The sequence below is a fragment of the Geotrypetes seraphini genome, chromosome 3 (assembly GCF_902459505.1).
Source record: "Geotrypetes seraphini chromosome 3, aGeoSer1.1, whole genome shotgun sequence".
Taxonomy (NCBI): domain Eukaryota; kingdom Metazoa; phylum Chordata; class Amphibia; order Gymnophiona; family Dermophiidae; genus Geotrypetes; species Geotrypetes seraphini.
In genome coordinates this window covers 233,864,011-233,889,425 of record NC_047086.1, presented here as the reverse complement: position 1 = coordinate 233,889,425, position 25,415 = coordinate 233,864,011, and the positions used below count along the sequence as shown (strand labels likewise).

The 25,415-nt window shown below is 42.3% G+C and overlaps 1 protein-coding gene across 2 annotated transcripts in view; it reads left to right on the top strand.

The window, feature by feature from the left end:
- The window catches only part of ARHGAP18 (Rho GTPase activating protein 18), a 208,637-nt gene that overhangs the window by 150,995 nt on the left and 32,227 nt on the right, over nt 1–25,415 (top strand). For both annotated transcript variants that reach the window (XM_033938735.1, XM_033938734.1), the window contains 5 exons: nt 30–121; nt 10,803–10,880; nt 12,824–12,983; nt 14,033–14,115; nt 16,426–16,632. In XM_033938735.1, coding sequence (XP_033794626.1) covers nt 30–121; nt 10,803–10,880; nt 12,824–12,983; nt 14,033–14,115; nt 16,426–16,632 — 620 coding nt within the window. The remainder of the gene's footprint in view (nt 1–29; nt 122–10,802; nt 10,881–12,823; nt 12,984–14,032; nt 14,116–16,425; nt 16,633–25,415) is intronic.

Genomic DNA, 25,415 nt, shown 5'->3' with positions numbered 1-25,415 from the left:
GATTCTTAATTGTCTTTTGCTTTGTGCAGAATCCGGTCTCTTTGGGGTTTCACTGCAGATTTTGTTGGAACAGGATCAGAGAAAAGTGCCGGGCACCAGGGTACCCCTGATCTTTCGGAAAGTAAGTAGACAAAAGCAAATCAAGATGTCATTTCTATCCAACTTTAGAGTCATCAGAGGTTGGGTTTTCAAGTACCTCATGAACTCGTATAGACTGTAGCATAGTTGATTTAATAGACTGCCTCAACTGGTTGGCTCCAGGCAGTTTACAATAAGTAGGACAATAGCAAGAACAATACATGCCAATTCCAATAATGAAATAAAAAATTAAACATCATAAAAAACAATAATAGATTTAAGAGCACCATTAAAATCTTTCACAAATAGCCACATTTTTACAACTTTGTGGAATGTAAGGAATTAAAAACATAGGCATCGCCATACTCAGTCGCACCAAGGGCCCATCTAGCACAGTATCCTGCTTCTGGCAGAAGCCAGTCCAGCTTACAAGAACCTTGCAGGGTCCCAAATAGTGGTTTGCCCCTGGCCTACCTTAATAGCAGTTTATGGACTTTTCCAGGAATTTGCCCAAATATTTTTTATACCCAGCTACATCAACTGCTTTTACTACTTGCTCTGGCAATGAGTTCTAGAGCTTAACTATACGTTGAGTGAAAAAATATTCTCTCCTGTATATTTATTTATTTAATTTAAAAAATTTATATACCGCTTATCAAACTAAGCAGTTTACAATCCACATACAAAATTATTTAAAGGACAGTACATCTTATATCTATCAAAAGCTACTGCTATCCACATTGTTGACTAATACCATCATTAAAACAATAATTCCGCTGATATTTATCCATATCACTGCTCCTGTATAGCTAACAGTCGTACAAAGACTTTTCACATAATCGCATTAATAAATAATTGCTTTAAATGTGCTACTATGTAACTCAGTGTGTGTCAAACCTTTTTGTTAGCTTCGGCACACTAAATGGAGCAAATGTTTTTCATGGCATATTATAATTGAAATTATAAAATTGCAAAAACCAACAAAAAATTTGAGTGTTATTTCGTTAAAGTTCTTTAGCGCGGATTTAGCGTGCACTAAATCAACGCACGTGCTAACTGCTAGCGCATCCACAGGATAACATATACACATTAGCATTCAGCGTGTGTTTAACGCGCACTAATATTTAGCGTGCGTTAAAAAACTTAGCGTAGCTTTGTAAAAGTGGGGATATGTATGGGTAATTGTGACAATGGTGAAACTAAAGTAGATAGAATAGAATTTCTAATCAGTACAATGGATGTGCTTGTTTTTGAGGGCAAATTAACTCAAAACGCTAGCGGCTTTGTAAAACAGGCCCTAAAATTACTTATCATTAGTTTTCAAACACCAATCACATCAAAGAATGATGTTGATCTGGGCAGTTGTATCCTTGCGCACACAGACGCTCATAGCATTGACAGACTCAACGTACATGTCATCTAATCTAGTGTATACTTACGAAAGGAATTTTTAAAAATAAAGGAAAATTCTGGAATCTCTTGTGGCACACCCAGAATCTCTTGGGGGCACACCACTGTGGCACACGGTTTGAGAGACACTGATGTAACTTCATGGAGCATCCCCTAGTTTTTGTACCATTTAAAAGAGTAAACAATTGATTCATGCTCATTTCTACCAATGCATTCAGGATTTTATAGATATTTCTCCCCTCAGCGGTCTCTTCTCCAAACTGAAGAGCCCTGACCTCTTCAGCCTTTCCTCATCTGCGAGTCCTTCCATCCCCTTAATCATTTTGGTTCTCCTTCTTTGATGTGGTGACCAGAATTACACACAGTATTCAAGCTGTAATTTCACCATGGAGCAACACAGAGGCATTACACAGGCCAACAACAACAACAAATTTTCTTGATGCCTTGGGTTTTTATGACCTGTTCCTGGGGCTATTTGTGGCACTGATTCAGAAAATTGTATTGGATAGACTGCATCAACTCTAGTTTCTTAGATATGGTTGAATTTTTTTTCTTCTCTTTTTGCTATTTAAAAGATCTCTTCTGCAGAATCGGGATGTCATAACAAGCTTTCTTTTTTTAATGAGAAATGTATGTATTTAAATTACCCACATTTTTTTTGTGTATAATTACTTTTTTTTCACAACTATTCATGCACTTCCTTTCCTATAATGCACACTGTCATAAAAATGTAAAGCTTATATGACATAATTGCCTTTGTTCTGTTATATTACATAATTATGTGCAAAAAATTAAGATGGTAAAATGGTTTCCTTAGACTACATAAATTTTTATTTCAAAGGTTTCTCAACCTGATCTGTTTAAAACAGTTGCACATAGATTTAAATTCTAACAGGGTTTTCCAACTTTGTCTTCTGTTACCTGGTTTGTTTTTGTGTACAAGTTAGCAGATATAGTGAAAGTGTTTACATAGTTCCAACTGTAGTTTTACATCCAAACATTGGATTGTAAAAGGTAAGTAACTTAACTGTATAATAGTTATGATTGTTTAGGAGGTGTGTGTATATTCCCACTTATCATTTTTGCAGTTAGAACACAGTAGAGGTTATGGCTACTTCAAGATGGAGCTGCTTGAATTATCCCAATATATTTTGCTTTATTTGTGGGGAGTACACACTGAAAGCAAGTAGGAAACCTATTTCTAAGTTTGTAAAAAGAGCATCATCAGTGATGCGGAAGAGGGAAGGACCCGACGGGGAAGGCCACAAAGCAGCCCGCTCAGAGCGGTGCCGCCACTGCTGTTTTTGGAGGCCTTGGAGCAGAGGTATGTCAGTCTCACGGTGGGAGGGTTGGTGGGGTTCTGCTGCACAGAGGAATAGGAGGGAGGGATAGAAAGATCCTGCACAAGGAGATGTATGAGGGGGTTGGTGGTGTTCTGCTGCAGAAGGGGATAGGAGGGAGGAATAGGAAGATGCTGCACAAGGGGTTGGGTGAGAGGGGAGGAAAGATGCTGCACATGGTGGGGGGCGGGAGAAAGGAAAGAGAAAGATTTGGGGTGGAGGAGAGGAAGGGAGAGATGACTGTTGTACACGAAAAAAAATAAGACATCCCCGAAAATAAGCCTTAGTGCATCTTTTGGACCCCAAATTAATATGACTGTCTTATTTTCAGAGAAACACAGTAGTAATTTGGTCGTGGTGTCTCTAGCGAGGGAAGTTGATCTTATGCAGATAGGAGCTTTTATATTTATTTTTTCATTGCAGGGAAAGATCATGGTCTTGGATTTGGGAGATATTCAGAGAAAGCATATTATCATTGAGCCAATCACTGACCTTGTCTAGTTTCTGATTCATTTCTTGAGTTTCTGTTGAGTCATGATTATGAATGGAGTGGATGAGTTGTATGTCATCTGCGTAGGCAAAGATGGTAAAGCCTATTGACTGATCTTGAGTGAGTAATGGTGATAGAAATAGATTGAACAGGAATGGGGAAAGGATAGATCCTTGTGGAACCCCGAAGCAAATGGAAAATGGTTTGGATGCTGAATTTTCAAAAATGACCTGGTATGAGCGGTTGGAAAAGTATGATGTAAACCAGTCAAGAGAGAAATCCCTGAAATCCCTGCTTTCTGAAGCCTGGTGGCTGAAGGACAAAATGTAATGAACCTTTGGTAGCGCAAGATAGAAACACACTGCCACTACTACAAATAAAGCTAGGCCTGATGAAACAATTTGTAGAGGTCTTGAATGAAGACAGTTTGTGCACTGAATACGTGGAGGGGCATAATCGAAAGGGATGTCTAAGTCCGTTTACGTCCATCTCGCAAGTCGTCCAAAGTTAAAAAGAGCCTAAGACACATTTTCGAAAGATACGTCCAACTTTTTTTACTTTCGAAAATCGTCTAATTATACGTCCTGCTGATCTGATCGTCCAAGCCACTAAATCATCCATCTTTATACCACATTTCTGTCCAACTTTCCGTCCAAGTCTAAAACGCCTAGAACAAGCCCTGTTAGACGTGGGAGGGGTCTGCAAAGTGATGGACTGCACACCCAGACATGCCACCTAAATAGTGGGGTACCTTACAGGGCACTGCTGTAAACTTCACAAAAAGGGTGCCATGGCTTCTCCTCACTGCAGCTCCCTTATAGGTGACGGTGAGCCCCCCAAACCACCTCCAGAATTCCCTAGACCCACTTATCTAACACCCCCAATAGCCCTTATGGCTGCAGGAGCCACTTATAAGCCAGTAAAAAGGGTTTTGAGGGTGTATAGGGGAGTGCACATGTTTAAGTATCAATGCAGTGATTACAGGGGCTTATGGGCATGGTTCCTCCTCTCTGTAGGTCCCGAACCCATCCCCAAGACGACTTAACTGCCTCTGGGCTGGACGACTAGGCTTTCCTATGCAAGGTGGCCAGGTGATGATGGTCTAGAGGCTGAAATGTAAAGTTGTGAATCAAATTTGTATGGGGGTGGGGGGATTGGTGATCACTGGGGTAGTGTGTGGGGGTCTGTGTTATATGTTTGCAGTGCTTATCTGGTGCGTTTAGGTGGGTTTTTGTGACACAATGTCCAAGTTCCGTCGATCCTGGGCTGTATAACTTTCAGTTATACATGCTGTACGACTAAGTCTACACCAGCCCACGTCCCGCCCAACTCCCACCCTCGACACGCCTCCCAAAACGCCCCATTTAGCTTTGGACATTGAGCGGCACTGTGAAGGCCTAGGTCGTTTAGAAATACGTCCAAAACCCGTTTTTATTTTCGGCGCTTGGACGTTTTTGAGAAATGTTCATCCAAGTACCAACTTAGGCCGGTTTTTGGACGTTTTTCTCTTTCGATTATGAGCCCCATAGCACATATGTTTACTAGACTTGAGGAAAAACTGAAGGTTGGAATTTTTGATGGTCCACAGATCAGACAATTTATAAATATCCCATATTACATAGCATCAATGAATGAAATCAAATCATGTGTCTGATCTTCATTTGTTCTTGCTGTGAAAAACTTTCTTAGCAACAAGAAGACGGACAACTACACACAATTAGTAGAGGATATGCTCTTTCATTTCAACAGGCTTGGCTGTAACATGAGTGTTAAAGTCCATTATCTGCACAATCATGTAGATCGCTTTCCAGAGAACCTTGGTGACCTAAGCGAAGAGCAAGGTGAAAGATTTCACCAAGACATAAAAACAATGGAAGCCAGATACCAAGAAAGATGAGATGCACACATGATGGTAGACTATTGTTGGAATCTTGTGCGGGATTGTTCTGGCAGATCCCACTCTCGGATATCTTACAGAAGGAGCCTCTTGTGTGTTGAATGACTGGAAAGGTTGTATTATAAACTTGTGCCTTTGGTATGAAATAAGTAGATTTTCATGTTGTACATACTTTTCTTTTAATTTTAATATGTTTTCTTCATGCTTAAAATATATTTATTTAAGCACTACATTAAAATATCCTGATTTTTTAATGGGTGAGCAGAGTGAAGAGTGGTATATGGCACATGTTCTGTATCTCATAAACTAGAGCTGATAGGAGAAAACTGGTGTTATTTTTGGAATCAGCAGGTCAAATATACCTAGAAACATGTCTAACATTTGAGGCACCAAAATGAGTGTTGGCCAGTGTTATGATATTTGATTTATGTTCTACTCCATTCCTAATATTTATTTAATATATATATACTGCCTATCAATTGTCTAAACGGTTTACATTGAGGTACTCACTCCCAGTGGGCTCCAAATCTATCTAATGTGCCTGGGGCAATGGAGGATTGAGTGACTTCCCAGGGTCACAAGGAGCAGTGTGGGACTTGAACCCACAACCTCAAGGTGCTGAGGCTGTAGCTGAGGCTAGGCCACTCCTTCTTCCTTACATTTTGTTTTAATGTAAGGGTTACATCCTGCCTTTATATACCAATTTGAAATGTCTTTTGTAAGATTTGAACATGCAGGACATTTAAATGATCAGGTTTTAGTTTATTTTAGAACTCTTCAACTTCTATAATGAAGCACAGAAAGGATGAATCAATCTATTGGACTGGAGCCATGATCAAGGTTTCAAGGTTTATTAAAATTTGATATAATGCCTTATCCAAATTCAAAGCAGTTTTACAAAATTAAAATAGCAAGTTTGCAGCGATAAATAAAAAACAGAAAAAAAGGGGCAAGAACTAACTCAACAGACATAAAGACGTACGAGATATACAAACAATAAGACAAAGACTAATTGGAATGAGAGGAAAAGGGGAAAGACCTACTGGTGAAATATTTGAAAATAGAGGAAGAAGGTGAAGTCTGGTTCTGGCACCCATCCTATTCTATGTGACAGTATCAATAAATGAGGGTGAGGTCATTTTCAGTATGGTTTACATAAAAGAAAAAAAGCTGCAAATGTAAGCATACATATGATGTGCACTTCCTTGTTCCATTCTGGCTCACATATTTATATGGAGAGGTTTAATTGGTACCGTACTTTTCAGACCATAAGACGCACTTTTTCCACCTCCAAAAATGGACTGAATAAACGGCACGTCCCCCCCCCCCCCCCAGTACCTTTTTTAGTGGCCGTGGTCCAGCGCAGTCTCCTGGACGGCTGCCTTGGTCTTAGAAGAACAATGCACATTGAAGGAGCGCGACATTTGCGCTTCCTGCCTGGTCGCGCCGCTGCAGCCAGACAAAGAGCAATCCGGGACCAGGCAAGAAGCGCAAAGGTCATGCTCCTGCATTGTGCGTTGTTCTTCTAAGACCAAGGCAGCCATCCAGGAAACTATGCTGGACCACCACCACTAAAAAAAGGTACCGGGGGCTGCGGGCGGCTGCGGGCTTTGGGCGGCTTTGAGCTTCCCAGCACCAGATGCACCAGACCACCAGGCGCACCTATGTGTAGAGGAGGAAAAACCAAGAAGAAAAAAATTCTGAACCAAATTTTTTTTTTCTTGGTTTTTCCTCCTCTACAGGTATTTTTATGGTCCGAAAAATATGGTGTTTATTTTTACTGAGCTAGTCCTACTTTCTTACTATCTGTGCCCTTCTCTTCAACTGCCAGCTTCAGACTCCGTCCCTTTTGCCTTGCTGGGCCCATGCTTGGAACAAGCTGCCCAAATCCCTACAGCGGGCTCCATCTCTGGCAGTGTTCAAGGCCCAGTTAAAAGCCCCCCTTCTTTGAGAGTGCTTTCGACTTCTAACTCCTCTTACCTTGGCTTCTGCATCTCCAACCCTATATGTCATTTTTGTCTGTCCAAATTATATTGTAAGCTCTTCCGAGCAGAGACCACCTATAAATGTCAAAATGTACAGTGCTGTGTATGCCTTTCAGCGCTATATAAGTGATAAGTAGTAGTAGTTACTATGTAAACGAGGACAATTCAGTCCTTTGGGGAATAATTTAACAAAAGAATTGATGGTGTAGAATAGTTTACTTGCTCAAATATAGTCTTGTAAAAGTGCCCCAGCAGATATAGGGGCTCATTTTCAAAGCACTTAGACACACAAAGTGCCATAGATTTCTATAATATTTTTGAATGTCTAAGTGCTTTGAAAATGAGCCCCATACTCACATAAAAGTAAACACTTTGGAAACAAAACACTGCTTTTAAGTGTTATATGGTTAGTTGTTCTCAGGTGGAGTGGGAGCCAGACTGGCACTTAAATATGTATTCTATAAAATAGTTGTGTATACATCTATTCTTATCAGTAAGTCTTATTTTGTAAAGGCACAAAGGTGTGTTAAAATTAGTTCAGTCATTAATTCTGCACAGCACCAGAGTTTAGACAGCACCATAGTAAATGACAGCAGATAAGACCTGCATGATCCATCCAATCTGCTCAACAAGATGGCCAGAGCCACGCCTGCCGCTCTGTGTGGGTCCCAGTCACCCATGCTTAAATACTGGCTGTCAATCTCTATCATACCAACCGTATAGGCAGCAAAGCATGATGTAGTCTTGGTTATAACCAAATATTATCCCCCAACATTCCTTATGTTACTCCTGAATCTACCTCCCTGCATCCTCCATTCATGTCCTAAGAACATAAGAACATAAGAAGTTGCCTCCGCTGAGGCAGACCAGAGGTCCATCTCGCCCAGCGGTCCGCTCCCTCGGCGGCCCATCAGGCCCATTGCCTGAGCAATGGTCCCAGACTATCCCTATAACCTACCGCTACTCTTATCTGTACCCCTCAATTCCTTTATCCTCTAGGAACCTATCCAAACCTTCTTTGAAGCCTTGTAACGTGCTCCGGCCTATCACAGCCTCCGGAAGCGCGTTCCATGTATCCACCACCCTCTGGGTGAAAAAGAACTTTCTGGCATTTGATTTAAACCTGTCCCCTTTTAATTTCTCCGAGTGCCCCCTTGTACTTGTGGTTCCCCATAATCTGAAAAATCTGTCCCTGTCTACCTTTTCTATACCCTTCAGGATCTTGAAGGTTTCTATCATGTCTCCTCTAAGTCTCCGCTTTTCCAGGGAGAACAGCCCCAGCTTTTTCAGTCTGTCAGTATACGAGAGGTTTTCCATACCCCTTATTAGTGACATCATTATGTTGCATCTGCGCATGTGCATATGCACTCCAGACCTCGCCCCGATCTCACCAGCTTTTCAAAACTCAGACAATGTGCCAGGTTTTGAAAAGCCATTTGGATGCCCAGAAACACTATTTTCTTCAAGAGACGTGGGAATGATCCTGCCAACACAACCTCAATAATGTGGAGAAAAAAAGACCTCAGTGTTCACAGCACAGCTCCTAAAAAGGACAAGCCAATGTAGTCAAGAGGGTGCACACTAATCATAGATCAGGAAAAAACTCCACAAATCATCAATATTGTAAACAGTCAATCCCCACAAACTCCTGGACTTGGTAAAGAAATGCAATATTTCTGGTGCAGTTGTCTGGCCAGTTTTTTGGTCTTTTGTGAAGTTGTCATCCTTTAGCTCCTGACTGTATTCGTGGTATTTGACTTCAGCATATGGTGGCAATTTTCACCTCTCAGTTTTCTGTGCCTTTAGCCACCTTAGTTCTGTTTCAGCATGGGTGGGTTGACCCCCGTTGTAGCCTTAGGGCTTGAAGTAGGTGATGGATGAGATGCCCCCTAGATACCTGGTAGGTTGTAGCCTTCTGTTTTCAGCTGTTTTGCCAGAAGACAGTTTGCAGTGCTTTCACTGGCCTCTCCATGGCTGCTGTTCTGAGATTCTCCTAGTGTCTAGATAGCTGCCTAGATTTGTTGTCCACTGCATTCCATCAATTTTATGCTGTCTTGAGTGCCCTCTTTCTGTGGGACAGTTTTAGTACATTGCAGCATAGTTGTCTTGCTTCTACAGCAACTCTTTGACTGATAGCAGCTCTGGCTTTGTCAGCCTCTGGTAGGCCCTGTGGCTGTTGTCAGCTTTGGCCTCATAATGGCAGTTCCAACTTGGTGCAAAACTTTTATTGCTTTGCTGGTTTGTGGCTCTAGAGCAAGGGTAGGCAATTCCGGTCCTCGAGGATATCCACAATGAATATGTATGAGATGGATCTGCATGCACTGCCATCTTGAGATGCAAATCTATCGCATGCATATTGTGGATATCCTGAAAACCTGACCTGCCTATGGCTCTCGAGGACCGGAATTGCCTACCCCTGCTCTAGTGCTCTAGGGTATCGGTAGATTTTGGCTCTTTCATGGCTGTTAAGCTCCTCCTGTTGGTGCATGTAGAGCACAGCTTGGTGAGCTCATCTCCATATCTAGGGTGGTTCACTTATGCTTCGCTGGTCCCAATCTCAGTTCGGTTCTGTCTCGGGATGCTGTCTCCAGTGCCCTTTCTGTCAGCTGGAAAGGTTCCATTTATGAATGGTGAGTAAGCCCCCTTCCTTTTTTTGTGTATGGGACAGAGTACTAGTCCTGACACTGCACATGGTCCCTTCTGTGCCTAGAGGTTGGGGGCTCCTTGGTGGGGCACAATTAAATTCTGATGCCTGAGCACATCTCTATCTCTGAATAATGGGCTCAGCACTGCTCCATCGCTGCTGGTTGGGCACTGCTTCATCTTTGTATGCTGAGCTTTCTTTGCCTGTTGAGCACGGTCCTACCTATGATATTTCAGCTCTGCTCCCTCTAAGCCTGTGTAGCATAGCGCCATCTTTCATCTTTGCCGGGTGGGCACAGTTCCATCTCTGCGTGTTGAACACTGCTCCATCTCTGAATGAAGGTCACTGCTTCGTCTCTGCATGTAAAGTGCATCTCTGTCTCTGAATGATTCTGTATTATCTATGTATGACTCTCTCTCTCTCTCCCGGAATAGACAGTACAGCATCTTCTCAGAATCTAGCACTCAGCACCGTCACTATGTGTAGAGCACAGCTCTGTCTCTGAATGTAGAGTGTAAGGAAAGGATAATGATAAAAATATTTAGTATTTTTCTGAATAGATGGAGACAAAAAAATGTAAGTTTATATCTCTGGGCTCTAGAGAATCTCAGACTAGCTCACAGGCATGCTGTCTACTTGATAAACTGTTGCATCAAGACTGTTTCTTTCAGGCTTCCAGAGTTCATTGAATTGGACAGGTTTCTCAGCTTATCCAAAACAGCCCATAAGCACCCTTTAATTAAATTACAACCATCTCCTGGTAAATATTTGCTGTTCAAGCCATCCACTAAGGGCAATAAAAATAGAATTAAATGTTCTTGGCAAGCCAGGATATAATCGGGAGGGGAGGGGGGAAGCCAATAACATCATGTTTTTGTAATCAAAGCAGAGTATAGTTTTCTCAATTTAATTATAGGAAATATGCTATTTTGATTGCGTAATTATGTTATAATTACAGCTGATTTTCCATATAGAAGGCAAGGGGCTGGAAACTGAAGGGCTTCTTCGGATACCAGGAGGCGCAGCAAGAATAAAGGTAAGCTTTTGTGGTTTTCCAATGCACTTCCAGGTTTATAGGCTGTAGAAACATCCTCTATTCTAAACTTTCACTTCCTCACAGAATCTAATGTGAGGGTTAACGCGCCCCTTCCCCCCCCCCCCCCAATCCTCAAAGAGGTGCCCAGAAGCTGACCTCATGAGGCTGGGCGTCGCAGAGCTCTCACTTTACACCCCGTTTGGGGTTGTGTATATTTCCTGTCTTGTGATCTCCCCACACCTAGAGCATTTTCTGGTCATGGCAATGCTCTTCATATAAACTCCAGGTACTGACAATGTTTTTAACTTGGCTGAATTTGTTTTTCTATTTAATTTCTCTTCTGTTACATATTTTATATTTGGTTCATGTTTGTTCAAGGCTGCATAGCAGAGAGCCTTCACCCCACTTACTTTTTTCCTCCCTTCTGCTATCTTCACTATCTCTCCTCCCGAATTCCCACGATGTCATCTATTACAAAGACGTTGTCAATCTGGTTTCAACCACTGAGAAATACTTGGAGGTGATGGTGATACTGGTTTAGAAAACTGTAAGACCAGCTCATTCGGTCAATATATCCTCAGGGATCTGGGCACATAAATTTAAACTGAACCATGGCCTAGATTCACTAAAATCCACAAATCTATCTGATTCATGTCCTATCCATTTCCGAGTCATTCTGGCCGATCGATTCAGTAAAGCTTGTCCATGCAAATGATCAAATCGTAAACACGCCCCCATTCGCGCACACGTCTCGGTGTAACATCGATCGACGTGCATGCACACTGTATCCTTGTTGGTTTTGAAGCACATAGCACATAGCTCTTTAGGACTTCATTGCGTAGAAATGGGGTGGGGTTTAATTGCGGACATCATTGGCGGGCTCCAAATGCGCCTACCGCAAAGCATTGTTGTCGTAAAAAAATGCAATATAAGAACTGTAGTTTTTACCAACCTCTCTTTTTTTTCTTAAGTGCTGTTCCAAGCTGTATAAGCTGTGACCTTAGCTTTTTGAAAAATTTGTTGGAGAGGTTTAAGGAGAAATAGCATCGGAGGTTTGTGAGCAAGCTGTGGAATTCTTCGAGTTTGTCCTATTTTTATGGATCGATCTCGTTTATTGCGCACTTCCAAACAGCTTAACAACTCAGGAAAGAACTGTTAAGTTGCTAGAAGATACAACAGTTAAAAGCAGTTGAATGCGCTGGGATCACGCGCTGTTATATACAGCCTACAAATCTCAGGAAGCTGTGTGGTTCTTTCTGCCGTGAAGCACGAAGCAACCAAAGGCGACCCCGTGACGTCAGATGCAAGCAACAATCTAACTGGAAGGAAGGGGGGGAAGGATAGCTGGCCCTTAAAAGTTATTTTAGATTTTTTTAAAAAATTTGGTATTGATATATGGAATGTTCAATGCGCATGGAGAGTACGAGGTTAATCCGCAATTTTCTCGCCATGTGCATTACAAATTTGAGATTCACTCCCACGCTCGCTATGCACATTCCAAAAAAATCAAAAAAAGATTTCTAACGCTTATGTACATGAAAGTTTGCATATATTTAAAGTTTAGATATATTTTGGGGATTTTTTGCGGGGTAGATATATATTTTTAATGGGGTTCTTAACATGCACGCGGCAGTTGCTAGGCAGGAATAGTCGACGGGGATGTAAAAGATTGGTCCTCAGCAGTCAAAACTTTTTGGATCGGAAATGCCAGTCGGTTTGGACAAAATGATCTCATGAATCGATGCCTTAAGAAATTCACATGCCTTTTTTACTCATTTGCATGTGTAGATCGGATTGGGTACGGATGGGGTCTGGAGGAATGTTAGTGAATCGAGCCATAGTTGGAAAGTGACTGGAAGACAGCTGGGATTTTAGGAAATTAAAAAAAATATGACTCGCATGATAGAAAAAAACCAAAATAGACTTCTTCTCCCTTTTTTTAGAGTCTTTGCCAAGAACTGGAAACCAAGTTTTACGATGGACTTTTCAACTGGGATAATGTAAAGCAGCATGATGCAGCCAGTCTTCTGAAACTGTTCGTCAGAGAACTGCCCCAGCCTTTGCTCACCATAGAGTACCTTAAAGCCTTTCAGTCTGTGCGCAGTAAGTCATGCTTTTTTTATGGGCCAGAAGCACAAAGAATTTAGGAGAAAATGTTTGAAGAAATGGGAAATATTATAAGTGCTGTTCAATCAGCAAGAAAAGTAGGGCTATCCCAAGTACTGTGCAAGCAGTGAGGCCACATAGGAGACAAGGGAAGTGGGGGTGCAGAAATCCCCCTTGTCTCCTCTGTTGTGGCTGTGGCATAGGGTTATCATATTTGTCAAGACAAAAAGGACAACACGTTACCCCGGTCCCGCTCATACCCTGCCCTGGTCCCATCTTCCCACATAAAATAATGGAAGCACAAAGCCTGGTTTATGTGCACAGCCTCTCCCTCTCTCTTCAGCCCCCTCCCCCTAAAGACGACTCGCAAGACCACCCAGTTTTGTGGGGCCAGCTGACATTGCGTCCAGTGGCCTTCCCCCTCTTACCTCCATTGTCCATCATGTGCACCTTCCTGCCATCAAAGGGTACCCAGATTTTCCATCTGGTAAAAGAGGACACGTGGCCCCGCCCCATTATGTTCCTGGGTCTGCCTTGCTATGCCCCCAGCCCCGCCCCGTTCTGACCTCCCAAACCCAGCCCCACACAAACACCATCTCTTCAGGCCGGGGTTGGAATGCACTCCAGCCCAGGCCCCGATCTCACCAGCTTTTCAAAACCCAGACAACTTGCCGGGTTTTGAAAAGCCGTTTGGACACCCAAACATGTCCTCTAACCCCCACGCTGGCCGAAAAACTACCGCCTGCTCAAGAGGAGGTGGTAGCGGCTAGCATGGCCGGCGGTTTAGCGTGCGCTATTACGCCCGTTAAACCGCTAGCGCCCCTTTGTAAAGGGAGCCCTTAGTGTTGCGGTGTATTTCTTGGGTCTCTCACTCTGTTAGCCCATTTTCAACAGTTGCTTGCTTTGTTTATATTTTACCTGTTGAATTCCCTTTTTTGTGTTGTGTGATGCGTTCAAATCTAGGCACCATATGTAGAGTCTGGATGGAAAGTGTCAGAATTTAGCATTTGAATGCATGACTTTTCTTTTCTTTTGCATTCTGACAGATCTTCCAACGAAGAAACATCAGCTCCAGGCTCTGAATCTCCTTGTGCTTCTTTTACCTGATTCAAATAGAGAGACACTCAAGGTAAAGAAATGTACATAACTATCATTAACATACACATTGGGAGGCAAAAACATTTAGGGTTGTTCTAGGCCTGTTTTAATATAAGATTTATTCTATTTATTGTGTATGTTATGTTGTAATCCGCCTTGTTAAAGGTGAACTATAAATAATAATAATAAACTATTCTTAGGAATAAACTGTAGGGCGTTAATTGTACTTCCCTTTTAAAATAATACGGGGTGCAACATGTTTGAACTGAGAAATGGGAACAACGATTATCTTTTGGGCTTAGCTACTCTTTCTGAATGTTGACCTTTTTTGTTGGCATTCACAATTCAGTGTGATCATTCAGCTGTAAATTAGGGGAATACTCTAGCATAGGTCGAGGACTCATTTCCACCCTACCATAAAGGTGATCTTCAAGGATCCAGTTTGAAAGCAAGGTGCTTTAGTTTGACTTTTCTGGTTAACCTGTGCACCTTTTCTATGAAGGGAAGTATATATATGCGTGCTGTTAGGCTTGGGCGTAGAGCTGGCTAAGTGTGCGCACCTAAATGACGGTGATATGTGCGTGGCCAAAGTCTGCCCAAATGCCACCCATCTTTAAAATACATGATAAGTAAGATATTCATGTGCAGGCACATGAGTTCACATACATGTGTATGCAGTGCATAAGAACATAAGAATTGCTGCTGCTGAGACAGACCCCTGGTCCATCGTGCCCAGCAGTCCGCTCACATGGTGGCCCTCTGGTCAAAGACCAGCGGCCTAATTGAGACTAGCCCTACCTGCGTATGTTCTGGTTCAACAGGAACTTGTCTAACTTTGTCTTGAATCCCTGGAGGGTGTTTTCCCCTATGACAGATTCCGGAAGAACGTTCCAGTTTTCTACTATTCTCTAGGTGAAGAAGAACTTCCTTACGTTTCAACTTTAGAGAGTGCCCTCTCATTTTCCCTACCCTGGAGAGGGTGAACCACCTGTCCTTATCTACTAAATCTATTCCCTTCGGTACCTTGAATGTTTCGATCATGTCCCCTCTCAATCTCCTCTGTTCGAGTGGCATAGAAAGGGCAGGAGGTGCCCGGGGCGGTGGCTCCCATTTGCCCCACTCCTTCTGTTGCCCTCCCCTGCTCCTTCCTGGCCCCCATTCCACACTTGTCCTTCCCTCCCCTCCTTCACATACCTCTAAACCTTCACCAGCACGAGTGGCTTTGGCAGCATGCTCCTCACGCCAGCGTTGGATTTCCCTCTGACATCACTTCCTGGCCCTGTGACCCAGAAGTGATTCAGAGAGGAACCAGGTTGGCACGAGTAACAGGCAGATGGTACTTGTGCTAGTAAAGATAATACAGAGGTATGGGGGAGGAGGGATGATGCAAGCATGATGGAGTGTGGTGGAGAGGAGCCAGCACCCCTACTGACTCGGCGCCCAGGGCAGTCCGCACCCCCTTACTTACTACGCTACTGTGTATAGGTTAGTATTCTAAACACTTGCATGTGTAACTGGTGCATCAATTTTAGCACCCACTTCATACAATTCATTCTATTCTGCTGAAGGAGTGGTTCCTGTTTTGGGAGGTCTGTCTTGTCTGTTTAGCCACCTGTCTGCACACACAGGTTTGTTTTGCACTTTACAAAAATCTCTACTGTACATACTTGAAATCAGAAGTAGATGTCAGGGTGGCATAAAGGTTGGGCCCCGCCACCCAAAGTGGAGTCAGACAGCATGTATAAGTCAATTCTGTGAGGAATGTAACACCCTCCCCCCCTTCCATAGCATAATAAAAGTGGGGAAACCTGTGGTGGTGCAATTTTTAGTAAACTGTTATATAAGATATGTGCCTATTTACAGAATAGTGCTTAGGTAAAATACTTATGCCATCCATAGAGCTCGTGTTAAATGTTGCTACCTAAATGCCAGAGATACATGTAAAGTATGTGCTATATAAGATATGTGCCTATTTACAGAATAGTGCTTAGGTAAAATTTTGGCATTTTCTCGTGTATCCAGTTAGTGGCTGAAATTTGCTGTTAAATGGGTAAATTCTAGTGTCATTTGCACTCCTCCCCAAACCCAGTCCTATTTGTATGGCTCATATCTAGCAGTTTGGTGATTTAAGTGGCCTGATATTATCTGTGTAATTTTTGAAAATACACAGATAACTGGATTTTTGCATCCGCCACTCACTGGCAAATGTGTAACTCCCGCTGAATGGTAGCCCGATTAGTTTATCACATTATCGTCCTCTTGTTTTCTTAAGCACGTATCGAGAAAGGACTTGAAGCTGCATCATGATTTTACTTCCTATGGTCTTGTTTTCCTATTTCAGGCCCTGCTTGAATTCCTTCAGAGGGTGATAGATTGTCAAAAGAAGAATAAAATGACTCGGAGAAATGTCGCAATGGTGATGGCTCCCAACCTCTTCACCTTTCATGGATTTTGCTCTAAGAATGTTGAGCAAAACGAGGCCACGATGGCTGCTGGGACAGCCAATGTCATGTTCCTTATGATTAAATATCAAAAATTCCTTTGGACTGTAAGTAAACTTAACTGTAAAGAAATGTTTTTATGACAGTTTTAGAACATAGCATATGACAGAAATGCTGCTTGCTTGATTTTCTTTACTGGTCTCTCAAACTGCTGAGTCATAATCAGGCGAGAATTTTAAAGCAGTACTACTGGAAAAACCTGATTTTAGTAATTGTTTGCATTTAAATGAAATGCTAATGATTCTTATTACTTGTTATGAGGAAATAATTGTGTTTACTGTTAAATTTGCCTCTTTAGCCATTACCACCCCTATGAAATTTGGTTCACAGCTCTAACAAATTCTCAGAAAATCATGCATGCATGACATTAATGGCGCCAGCGACCCTTGTTCCACTTTCTTATGAGACACGGAGGGAACTGGGAGCCCTCGGGCATCCTGTGAAATTCTGGGTTCCTCTGACAGGGAAAGGACAAATTTATTAGACTTTTTGGGTTCTGGATGTTCTTTGTTTTTTCAAGTAAACAAATTGTGCAACCATATAGTGTTTCTGTTGTAATAGAAATAGAAAAGTTACTTCTGTACAGTAGTTGCAAAGAAATATAATCCAGTCACAGCAGTAACATAAGAACATAAGAATTGCCGCTGCTGGGTCAGACCAGTGGTCCATCCTGCCCAGCAGTCCGCTCACGCGGCGGCCCCCAGGTCAAGGACCAGTGCTCTAAATGAGTCCAACCTCACCTGCATACGTCCCAGTTTAGCAGGAACTTGTCCAGCTTAGTCTTGAAACCCTGGAGGGTGTTTTCCCCTACAACATCCAGAAGAGCATTCCAGCTCTTCACCACTCTGGGTGAAGAAGAACTTCCTTACATTTGTACGGAACCTATCCCCTTTCAACTTTAGAGAGTGCCCTCTCGTTCTCCCTACTTTGGAAACTGTGAACAGTCTGTCTTTATCTACTAAGTCTATTCCCTTAAGTCCCTTGAATGTCCCCTCTCAATGTCCTCTGTTCGAGGGAGTTTCTCTAATCTTTTGCTGTACGGCAGCTCCTCCAACCCCTTAATCATCTTAGTTGCTCTTCTCTGGACCTTTTTGAGTAGTACCGTTTCCTTCTTCATGTATGGCGACCAGTGCTGGACGCAGTACTTCAGGTGAGGGCGTACCATGGCCCGGTACAGCGGCATGATAACCTTCTCCGATCTGTTCGTGATCCCCTTCTTTATCATTCCTAGCATTCTGTTTGCCCTTTTTGCCACCACAGCGCATTGTGTAGATGGCTTCATTGACTTGTCGATCAGAACTCCCGAGTCTCTTTCCTGGGAGGTCTCTCCAAGTACCGCCCTGGACATCCTGTATTCATGCATGAGACCTTTGTTACCGACATGCATCACTTTGCACTTATCCATCATCAGTGTCATTATCTACAGCAAGATGGAGTTTACCTGACTCTTGAACTCCTGCCAGGCTTTTATGTAGACTTCACAAGCTAGTCCCTAAACACACACTGATGATTCTTCCCAGTCTTGCTGTTAATTGCATAGCAGTTTCTCTGCATAGGATCACCTGGGACATTCAAATTCCAACTAATAAAAGGTTTGATGCAAGAAAGCCTGACATAGTGGTGGAGGAGAAAAACATGAGAGGTGTCGGTGACAAGTGCTCATTCTGTGAATTGTTTGGAGAGAGAATTTCAAGCAATTGAAAAGCCTGAGTGGAATAGAACGAGTACAAGTGGATTGATTTTTCACTCCATCCAAAATTACAAAGATTAGGGGACACTTGATGAAGTTACAGGGAAACGCTCTTAAAACCAATAGGAGAACATTTTTTTTCACTCAGAGAGTAGTTAAGCTCTGGAACACGTTGCCAGAGGATGTGGTAAAAACGGATAGCGTAGCTGGTTTTAAGAAAGGTTTGGACAAGTTCCTGGAGGAAAAGTCCACAGTCTGTTATTGAGAAAGACATGGGGGAAGCCACTGCTTGCCCTGTATTGGTAGCATGGAATATTGATACACCTTTGGTTGTGGCCAGGTACTAGTGACCTAGATTGGCCACCATGAGAACGGGCTACTGGGCTGTGTCCTGCATCTCATCAAGAAGCATTCCCTCTGACATTGCGATGTCAGAGAGAAAGCTTCCAGTTCAGGCGCAGAACACGGCTGTGAGGAAGAGGGAGCTGTCCACAAGATAACACCGGGGGCATCAGACCAGGGGCTGAATAAAATGGGCAGAAGGTAAGAAATAAATTTCTTTCCATTTCACATGTTTAAACATTCCATCTGCAATAACTTCACTGGACCTGTGAAGTTATTGCAGACCTCTCATTATCCATTCTATGACGGGCAACATCATCCACAAGGTCTTTGATAGCAGTTATTCCAAGCACCAGCAGTAGAGGTATAAGTGTTGTAGACCAGGACACAGTGGATATCATAGGAATTGCCTGTAGAATAAGCAACATCAAGAAATAGGTGTTTGCTACTCTTTTTTTTTTTTTTTTAACTTTATTTAGTTTTTAATGCCAACAAAAAGTGCAATACAATTTACATACAAATAATAATCATTAACTAAGCACTTATAAACAAGTGTTTGCTGCTCTTTTAAACTGTTCCCATAAGTTCAATGGCAAGAAGGTGATTGGATTGTACTTATAGGTCTTTATTGCATTTCCAGAGTATTTACTCTTCTTAAAACAAAAACTTTTCCTTTTCTTAAACTGGGGCTGGTCGTGGAAGCAGCAGTCATTTGCCTTCACTTGCCAGGAACATTCTTTTTTGGCCGTCTCTTGCCTCTGCTCCACCTCTCTGTTAATTCTGTTTTGCTCTGGTTCAACATATGGACTCTCCAAGTCCTCGTCCGTTTCATCATCACTGTAGTTCATTTTTTCATCATTGGGATACTGGGAGGCATAGCATGGAGGGAGGGAGACAACAAAGGTAGGGGGAATGATTTTATTTTGAATTTAGTGATTTGAATTGTGTCAATTTTGAGAAATTATATCTTCTGTCTATATTTTGCACTGTTCAGGAAGAAATGCATTTGTTTCTTTTTCTCTGGGAGTTGTACTGCATGCAGAGTCTTGAATTTTAGGTTTTTGTTTGTATATATTAGTACTTTTATTTTTTGGTCTCGTATTTGCATAGGGGTTATCTGTGTTCTAGTAGGAATGAATGTTGAGAAGCATACAGTGTGCTTTGTGTAGTTTAATTTTTGTGGTTAACCATTATGTGTTAATAAGATTATATTGTGTGTGTATATATGAAAATGAATGGAAAAAAATGGTGTTATATAATTAGTACTATTATGGGGGCGGGGTCTGGGGCAGAGATTGGGTGGGGTATGGCCCGCGACTTTGATTTCGGACCCGTAATGTGATTGAGTTTGACACCCCTGACCTAGAGCATGGATTTCCATCTCCCTTCCAGCAACTTTTATTTCTCAGTGAAGACCAGACACACCTGGGGTAGGCTGCTTCTCCAACAAGAATCCTGAAGTTCATGAAAAAGTTATTCTATACAGAAAACTTCCTCTACAATCCAGTAGGTGCTCTTCTTTGATGTTGTCTCCATCCACAGTGACTTGAAAAATTCCATTTTGAAGAAAGAGGAATGCCATCCTATTTTGGAAGGTGCAAATCTTGGCTGAGTCTTCTCAGTTTATAGCAGATTTCTTCAGTGCACAGAATCCTTGCATCATCTTCAGTGCCAGGTCTCTCTTGGGTCATTAAAGTTCATTGATCTGTGGAGCAGAGACTATTCTGGTGCAGACTGAGTGCAAGACTGTTTTCACTACAGTGTCTTCACAGGAAAATTAGAGTGTACAAGTTTCCACTTAAGAGCCACTAACCTCCATTCCAGTTTGGGCCATGGCAGGGGTAGGCAATTCCAGTCTTCAAGAGCCGGAGCCAGGTCAGGTTTTCAGGATATCCACAATAAATATGTATGAGATAGATTTGCATCTCAAGGAGACAGTGCATGCAAATCCATCTCGTACATATTCAATTCATTGTGGATATCCTGAAAACCTGACCTGGCTCCGGCTCTCGAGGACCGGAATTGCCTGTCTATGGTATTGGATGGGTGGTGGGTGTGACTGGGTGATGGGTTTGGCTGTTGGGACTTCGGTCCTAGGCCGGATTACACAGTTCTGAGTGTATGAAAATTTGAGATGAAATGTAATTCTCAGTTAGTTGCATACTCATTTGGATACCATTTGGTTTGGAATTAGCAATTTTTTAATCTCCACATTCTTACACGTGATTTTTCTTTACTCACCTCTCTACTGTTTCTAATTTTTTGACTGTGATCTATTCTAGTGTATACTTATGAAAGGAATTTTTAAAAACAAAGTAAAATTCTGGAATCTCTCGTGGCACACCCAGAATCTCTTCGGGGCACACAGTTTGAGAGACACTGCTATAAAGCAAAATAGGTGCCCCTTTTACTTTATAAAATAGTAGTATACCCAGACATGCACGTACATATGCACTTACTATAGGTACAAGCACTTATTCCAGCCATAATGCTGATGTGTGTACATTTTAAGTGCTGATGGAATGCACATAATTTATAAGTTACACATGTAAGTGCGCCCCCTGTTCTGCTCAGATTCTACACACTCCCACTGGAAAATACGCACCATATGAGATATGCACATATTTACGTCTGTGGTACATAAGAACGTAAGAATAGCCTTATAGGATCTAGCCCAGCATCCCGTCTTCATGGAGGCCAATCCAAGTCGCAAGTACCTGGCAAAAACCCCAAATATTAGCAGCATTCCGTGCCACTGGATCCAGAGCAAGCAGTGGCTTCTCCCATGTCTGTCTCAAGAACAGTTTATGGACTTTTCCTTCAGGAACTTGTCCAATTTTCTTTTAAAACCAGCTACATTAACCGCTCTTACCACATCCTCTGAGTGAAGAAATATTTCCTCCTATTGGTTTTAAAAAGTATAGCTTTATCGATATATATAGCTATATATATATATAGCTATATAGATATATATATCGATATATATATATAAGTATAGCTTTGTCCCCTAGTCTTTGTAAATCTTGATGCAGTAAAAACTCGATCCACTTGTACCCATTCTACACCACTCAGGATTTTGTAGCCTTCGATCATATCTCTCCTCAGCCATCTCTTTTCCAAGCTGAAGAGCCCTAACCTTTTTAGTATTTCCTCATACGAGAGGAGTTCTATCCCCTTTATCATCTTGGTCACGCTTCTTTGAACCTTTTCTTATGCCACTATATCCTTTTTGAGATAAGGAGACCAGAACTGAACACATTACTCAAGGTGTAAGTGCATATGTCTATACACACATTTGTATATGCCAGTATCCTGAACATTATGCTGGTAACTGATAAGTAAAAGTTAGCACCTACTTAATAGAATTACCCCTCTTATGACTGTTTGTATATTGTGCAATATGTTTTATCTGGGCTTTCAGAATTGTGCCCTAAAACCTGCAACTTCTTCTTTTGGTTTTCCATATCACTTCCTCCCTCCCTTCTGCTTGCTTTGAGCTTTGTAGCTTTTAAATTAAACATTTTTATGTTACTAATTCTGTTAATGTTGTACAAATACCCACATCTTTCTCTGTTGTCATATTGCTGACTCAAAGTTTTGGCTGACTGTAGCAAAATAGCAAAACTGTTAAAGTGCAAAATTTTCAGTAATGATTTTCAGCATATGGAATTCCCAGTTAACATTTCCTCCTGAACATTACAATAGACCAAATGTAGGAAATTTTTGATAAATTGCCATAACAGAAACACACAGCAGACAGCAAGAAGGAGGCAGTAAGACAGCATATTTATTTGTAGAATATGAGATCTTTCACCAAGCCAGAAACAAAATGAGCAGAATTTAACAGAATTTGAGCTTCCGATGTTTTATAGAATGCTTTTTTTTTGGCTTAAATAGCTATTCTCCCATCAATATTTAGCCACTGCTTGGTCATCCTGGGGGTAATTCTGTAACCATGTACCCCCTATTCTATAAATCAAAGTTGGTGCGCATTTTCCTTTGTAGAAAAATAGGGTACTCGGGTAAAATCAAGGATTGAAAATTTCCCTCACTGCAAGTAATGCTACTGAGCTGGGAAACACTACAAATATTTTCATGCGTGCTGCAATTCACTGGGAAAGGGTGGATCGCTAACCAACATATGGAAATTTCATTGTGAAAACTCCACAGATGCTTTAGTTCATGAACTCTACACGTGCAAAATCAGGAAGCTGTGCTTTGTAATTGTTTCCTGCTTTTAATATCACTTTGGCAACACATGTGCAGTTTTGCTGTGCTAATGGAGTTTATTTTATCTAAGATCAGAGTTATCCAAGAAAAATTGATGGGGTTGTGCAGCACGGGTTTTTTTAAAATGTGTATTTGTTATATTGGAAAAGATGGACGTATAAGCAGGGAAAGAAAATTATTTTATGATTTTGACCTTTCAAATATCGGTGGCTAACACGCTATAAAAATCCTCCTGATTTTACACTGTGAATAATTTTTCAGTGTATATCAACCAACAGCAGAGTGGATGGGGACCAATGGCAAAAGAAGAGAACAAAAACGAAGAATGAAATGCAGTCAACGCTTGGGCAGGTGGGCAGGCAATATTCTCGGCAGCGGCTAGTGTCGTGTACCCCCAACAAGCGGCTCACGTACCCCTAAGGGTACACGTACTGCGTGTTGAGAAACACAGACATGTGGCCACACAGACATGCCAATAGAGCTGTGGGGCACCTTAGAGCAGTCTATTACAATGCTGGCTCCTCCCACATCCAAATGGTCTAAATGTAGATGTTTTCAACTTGGACATTTCAATGGTTGAAAATGGTACCAAATCCAGCTATCTTTTGTGTTCACTGAAAGGAGTATTTAACTTCTTTGTTTCAGGCTTGCAATAGTATGAAGACAGATGGCTAGAGCCTTTTAAAGGTCAGCTTGAGAAACAATTTATATAATTTTTAGCTATAATTCTTAGATTCAGATACCCCTTAAAATCAATCTTATGCTACAGGAGGAATGTAAATAGTTTGGACTGTGTCCTTCCAGTAATTGTTTTCACTTTTCAAGCACCTCGCTTCAACTTGAGAAAAGTTCATGTTTGGAGTTTACAAAACTGGCCTAACTTTCGGCATCCCGATGAGAATCCAGGCCTAAGGGCTAGATTCACAAAGCAAACTGATCGTGTACCGATCGGTTTGTGATCCCTTAGCTACCCCTGGCCCGATTCACTTACCTCTCTGCCGACCATCCTCTGATCCACGCATGCAAATGAGGGCAACAGCATGTAAAGTAGGTAGGGACGCAATTCACTAAACAAAACCCTGCAACACCGACTGGGTTGGCCGATCCAAAAAAGTGACTGCTAAGGACCAGTTGCTGAAGCCCTTTCCGACTGCCTTCTGCTGCCCTGCTGTCAGCCCTGTCAACCCCGATCTCCTGAAGACATGCCGTTCAGAAAACAATAATCCCCTTCCTTTTTATAGAAGACTGTGCAAAACCAGATCTGCTGAAGAGACCCAAGTGCCCGGCTGTGTAGCATGAGCGCTGCCATCTCAGAACCCGGGAGATTCTTCTGCCCCTGGAAGTGGCAGGTGTAGTAGCGCCCGGGAGCGGCATCGGAGCTCTGGGCCCTCTCTGAAGCCTGTGCTTCTTCAAACACACTTTTTGTACCGATCAGCCTTCTAGAACCCAAGATCTGCAGCGAAAAGATCCTCGTTTCCCGGCAGCCTGCTCCCTGCAAATATCTGTGGCTTCTCTTCCCACCCACCGGTGTTACCGGCGTCAACTCTAGCGGCTGCAGCTTTCCCAGACTCTCCTGGCTGCCCCTATCGCCTGCCTGCCCGACTCTCCCACCCTTCCCCGCAGTGTAAACCTGTGGGCTTAAGTGGGTTAAAACCATGGGCTCTAAAAAAAAGAAAAAAAAAATTCTGTGCGAAGCCCGGAGGTCCAGTGAATGCGCAGACCATCTACAGATGGTCTGTGCATGAATGTGGATTGCACAACAGCGATCCATGCAGGCAGATGTGGGCATTCCTCCGATCGCCCCCCATCTGCATATTTTAGATTCCAGAATTCGTCAGACCTGCCCAGATTGGGCCCAATCGGGCAGATTGATGAACCTAGCCCTAAGTGCTTTAGCATGTAACTATAAGGGGGGTACCCGATAGAGGGACAGGGAAGGGCCATGAGCAGGTTGTACGCTTAGATACCAAACTTACAGAATAATGTAAGTTGCATGAAAGTGCTAACATTTACATCTGCCTTTTATATGGCGAAAGAGAGAGCACCTAAATATTGGTGCACAAATGTTCAGTTATACTCTGTTTTATAATGGAATCTGAGTGCCCAGATGCAATTATAAAATGCTATCATAGTGCCTAGATATTTGCACCTAACTTCTAATGCCTCAATCCATTTGTCTAAGCATTATGTATGTCAACCTTGTAACCCGTTCTGAGCTCGTTGGGGAGAATGGGATATAAAATGAACCAAATAAATATATAATGCCTTCCCTTCCTTTAAGGCAGGGGTAGGGAACTCCGGTCCTCGAGAGCCGTATTCCAGTCGGGTTTTCAGGATTTACCCAATGAATGTGCATTGAAAGCAGTGCATGCACATAGATCTCATGCATATTCATTGGGGAAATCCTGAAAACCCGACTGGAATATGGCTCTCGAGGACCGGAGTTCCCTACCCCTGCTTTAAGGGAATTAAATCTGCTGGGAAGCTCAGTCGATCTTTTGTTTTCAAGTTTGTAGAGATCTGGAATGAACTTCCTGACTCCATTAGGCTTTTAGGCCAGCTGCAATT